Below are 3,898 nucleotides of genomic sequence, written 5' to 3'. Positions count from 1 at the left end.
AGATAAAAAGCTCGACATACACAAAGCGTGGAAATATAATTGACAGTAGGTTTTGCTGTGCAGATTCTATGTATGTAACAAACACGGCACAATGCTTCTTTGTTTATTTAGCAAGAAGCAAAGTATCACAATTGTGGTAGAAAGAGATTAAATCTTTCTTGCAAACAACATCCACGCCTGCAGCAGTACTATTATTCATTTTATTCAAAACAAGTGATGAGATTATCTGCACTATTAAAGAGTGTCACTGTGATGGATGTGGTCTGTTATATGATGGGGCTCTGAAGGTTGGCTAAAACGCAGCACATGTGAAATACATCAGCCATGGCAGGAATGAGGCTGACTGGAATGCGGTGCTGTAGAATGCTATGAGTTTTGATTCTCCGAATTGCACGCTCGACATGGATACGTACCTGGGCTATGCCGCATGCTGCCTTTACTTATTGTGAAAACTGCTGGCTGCCGATTCAGAAAGCTGGCATTATCAGGACTCCGCACTTCCCTGCCACACCTGCTCGAATACCAGGGAAACCTTTATCGGCTAATATCACGTCTCTTTCATGGATAAGATTAATGAAGCCAGAGTCCAAGACAAGATGTGTATCTGAGCAACGGCGACCATAAGACTTAGAATTAAATACTATTGAACCTGATGGAGCGATAGCTACAAGGAACTTCAATGTGAAGCCATACTTGTAAGGGGAAAACAGGATATGCTGCTGTCTGGGTTTTGCAACTGCCTCTGTGCGGATTTCTGTGCTGTCTACGATGAGAGTGCAGTCAGGATGATTTGCTTTGAAACTTTCCGGACGAGTTGCGTTAATTACATAGCTTTCAGGTATGCACACTCAAGCCTTTGTCACATGCGCCAATGTGCACAGAACCGCATGAAAAATTCTAGAAGCAGTGAATTTATGTATACTAAACAAAACTGCAACCGCACTAAATGGCAATCCATGCTTTATCTTGGTGAGGAAAATTAGCACCTTGTTTGGCAGACTTACATCGCTTGCCTTATCCCAAACCGGAGAGAGCAACCGTAAAAGCAAAAAAAAAGTTGTAATCAACACCACACAAGTGTCTCACAGCCACAGGAACTGCTGATATTGTGTCATAGCCCCCAAAAAAGCAAGATCTGCTGTTGGGACCTGCACTGCGATGTGCTAGAACAATTGGCTGAGTCTTTGTCACTGGCACTTTCTCCCTTCCGTTGTCTTCATTCCCAACAACTTTAGAAGTGCTGAGGTGTAATGGTTGTGTTTGCTAGAGCATGCATTGATGTGTGGACACCTGAAAAGAAAAATAAAATCAAATGAACAAACATAACAAACATGCACTGTGACAGTGAACATTATTATGCCATATGCAAAAAGTAAACTTACACTGTGAAACATGTGTTGATCTGTGGCATCCTGAAAAACACTGTAAAAAAGGGAATTAACACTGTAACAAATCAACATTATTACAGCAAATGTAAAAAAGTAAGCATACATTCTGAAGCACATCATCTGTGGCATCCTGAAAAGCACAATGAAACCAGATGAATAAACACTGACAAATGAACGTCATCATTAAGTATGCAAAAAGATAAACATACATTGCTTGCAGCATCCAAGCCCAATTGCTGCAGCTGGTAATGGTCTGTTGTTGTGTCCTGGTAATCTTTCTCCTGAATACAAAACAGACAAATGATAAAGGTCTTGTCTAACGCTAAGGCTGCAGTAAGAGACTGCGGAAATGGCTTTTAACGCCTTTATGACTTGACCGGATTCCAACGACTGCGAAATGTAGTCAGGCTCTGCGTGGGGTGTGGCTGACCCGCCCCAGTCCGTGCTAGCGCCCACACGCGTTGCCCATCAGCGGAAGCGAAATGAGGATGAAGCCAAGTGTTGACCATTAGGCTTGTGTGTTAAACCAAGGGGATTTGGAACGCTATCGTTTGCCGGAGCAGTTCTTTCCACAACCTAAGTTTGAACGCGCGTGCATGTTTGCTGGAAATCGCGACGAGAAGTGCGCGTGAAGACAGACGCGCACGTATCCCCGCGCTACGGGGAGTGTTTAGATGTACCGCTCTTGGCACGAAGCCGCCGATAAGAGGGCGAAGCCCGCAGAGCGAGTGCGGACGCTCGGGAGAATTGAACATCTTAAGCGGCCTGCCAGTGCAGTATCGCGTCGGGCCTAACTTTTGTAGGCGGCTGCCGGTGGCAGTGGGCCGCCTCCGTTCATTTAACGTGCCGGCGAGCCGGCGGAGCGGACCGGCTTTGTGCTTGCGCTACCGACATCGGCCTCTTCGTCGGCGGTGCTCGAGCCGACAGGCGCGCCGCAGTGAGTGTTCTACATTTGATAAGAAAGAAATGTTTGCCTTTTGTATCTGTCAACTGCCGCGGAAGTGTCTCAAGGGGCTGTGCGACGATATGCGGCAGGGATAATCGTCGGTATCTATGATAGGTGATACATGTCGCTTTTTTGTTACATACAAAATGCCGACAGCAGACTCTGGTGTTCAATGTTGACTGCCACGCTTCGCAGTTCGGCCTGCGGTATAAATAAACAATATTGAAAATACCGTGGCTGTAAGGTTATGTAGGCGACGTGTGAAGGTATATCCCGTGCGAATCGAATTACCTTGCGCGCCGGACAGCCTGAATCCAACGCTGCCGCCTCTCCTGTGCGTTCGCCTTCCCAGAAAATGAATAAAAAGTCACGTCCTTGTCGAGGCCTTCCTCATTGTGGCACTGATGAACGCAGCAGTACCGCCGGTTCCGGCCTTTCTTCGGCCAGCCGTCGATACGTTTACGTGCCGCGCTTACGTGCGCTGCCATGTTAGTCCTACTAGACTTCGAGAAACTGGCCGCTAGGGCGGCGTTGTATCTGCGTCAGAAACTCCAACGCTGGTTCCCTATAGACAACAGCTACACTTTCCAGTGGTACTGCTACCAGAAGAGTAGCCTTCACCGCACACCTGCTATCTAGTCGCCGATTTGCAGGCTCTACCACTGTGTCCAAACCGCCAAAAGCTGGTACGTTGCAAAGTTCGAGGGTGCAGCGGGTCCACGCGATAGACGGCCAAATTTTAAACTCAGAGGGGCATGTGCGACCACCAAAAGATGTTATCACAGACTTCGTTGCAGCACGCATTCCGGCCCCCTCGCGAGAGCAGCGGTACGCAGTGATAACACCAGCTCCTTCGTCCTCAAATTTCCTTCAGAACTGGAGTAGAGTTGACGGGTCCACTCAACGCACAATACCTTTCGTGCACGCCAGATTTTCTGGAAGGAAGGCCTTGACAGGAATAGATGTGAATGTAGGGCATGGCAGCGGATCTGACAAACAATCAATGGGCGCTCATTTGCAAGCGATGCTTCGCCTCCTGCAATATCACACTTCAGAATAATCTAGATAGTCTTTCGTCAAACACTGTTGACGAAACACTATCAAATGCAATTCGTCAAATGCTGCTGTTGCTACATTGTTTGTGGATTATTCATTCGGAACACTCCATCCCCCATTGACGGACACCACAGGAATTATAACGACTCCATTGTCCCGAAATGAGTTCAGAGGAAAGTTCCGACATGCTGGAAAACCAAGCCGGCGAGCCCCCTCCCGAAAAGGTGAAAGACATGACTTGGAACAAAGTGATGGCAACTCATATTACATGCCTACAGAGCTAGACTGAAACCTGACCAAAAGCTCGCTATCGTGGGAAGGCCTCACCATGAAGAAATGTCTTCTTCGTAACAACATATTCATCTACTGTTTTGATCGATGAAGAGGACCTAATTTACTGTCCCCAAGATACGCCGAGGAGTGCTAATCAGCAGGGACCCCGGAACAGGGGGGGGCAAAAGGATCGGTCGCCCCCACTCGCCCAACATTTTTCCAGGGGGGGCAGCGC

The 3,898-nt window shown here is 47.6% G+C and overlaps 1 protein-coding gene across 1 annotated transcript; it reads right to left on the bottom strand.

Annotated features, from left to right (window-relative positions):
- Positions 1 to 465: 465 nt before the first annotated feature.
- LOC144129542 (uncharacterized) lies at positions 466 to 2,822 on the bottom strand. Its single transcript, XM_077663690.1, has 5 exons — positions 2,626 to 2,822; positions 1,598 to 1,669; positions 1,492 to 1,518; positions 1,383 to 1,412; positions 466 to 1,290 (listed from the first exon to the last, which is right to left on the bottom strand). Exons 1-5 carry the CDS (start codon positions 2,820 to 2,822, stop codon positions 1,188 to 1,190), a joined length of 429 nt encoding a protein of 142 aa, XP_077519816.1. The 3' UTR covers positions 466 to 1,187.
- Positions 2,823 to 3,898: the final 1,076 nt, after the last annotated feature.

Source organism: Amblyomma americanum, chromosome 4, assembly GCF_052857255.1.
Source record: "Amblyomma americanum isolate KBUSLIRL-KWMA chromosome 4, ASM5285725v1, whole genome shotgun sequence".
NCBI lineage: Eukaryota > Metazoa > Arthropoda > Arachnida > Ixodida > Ixodidae > Amblyomma > Amblyomma americanum.
This window is presented reverse-complemented; position numbering and strand designations above follow the sequence as displayed.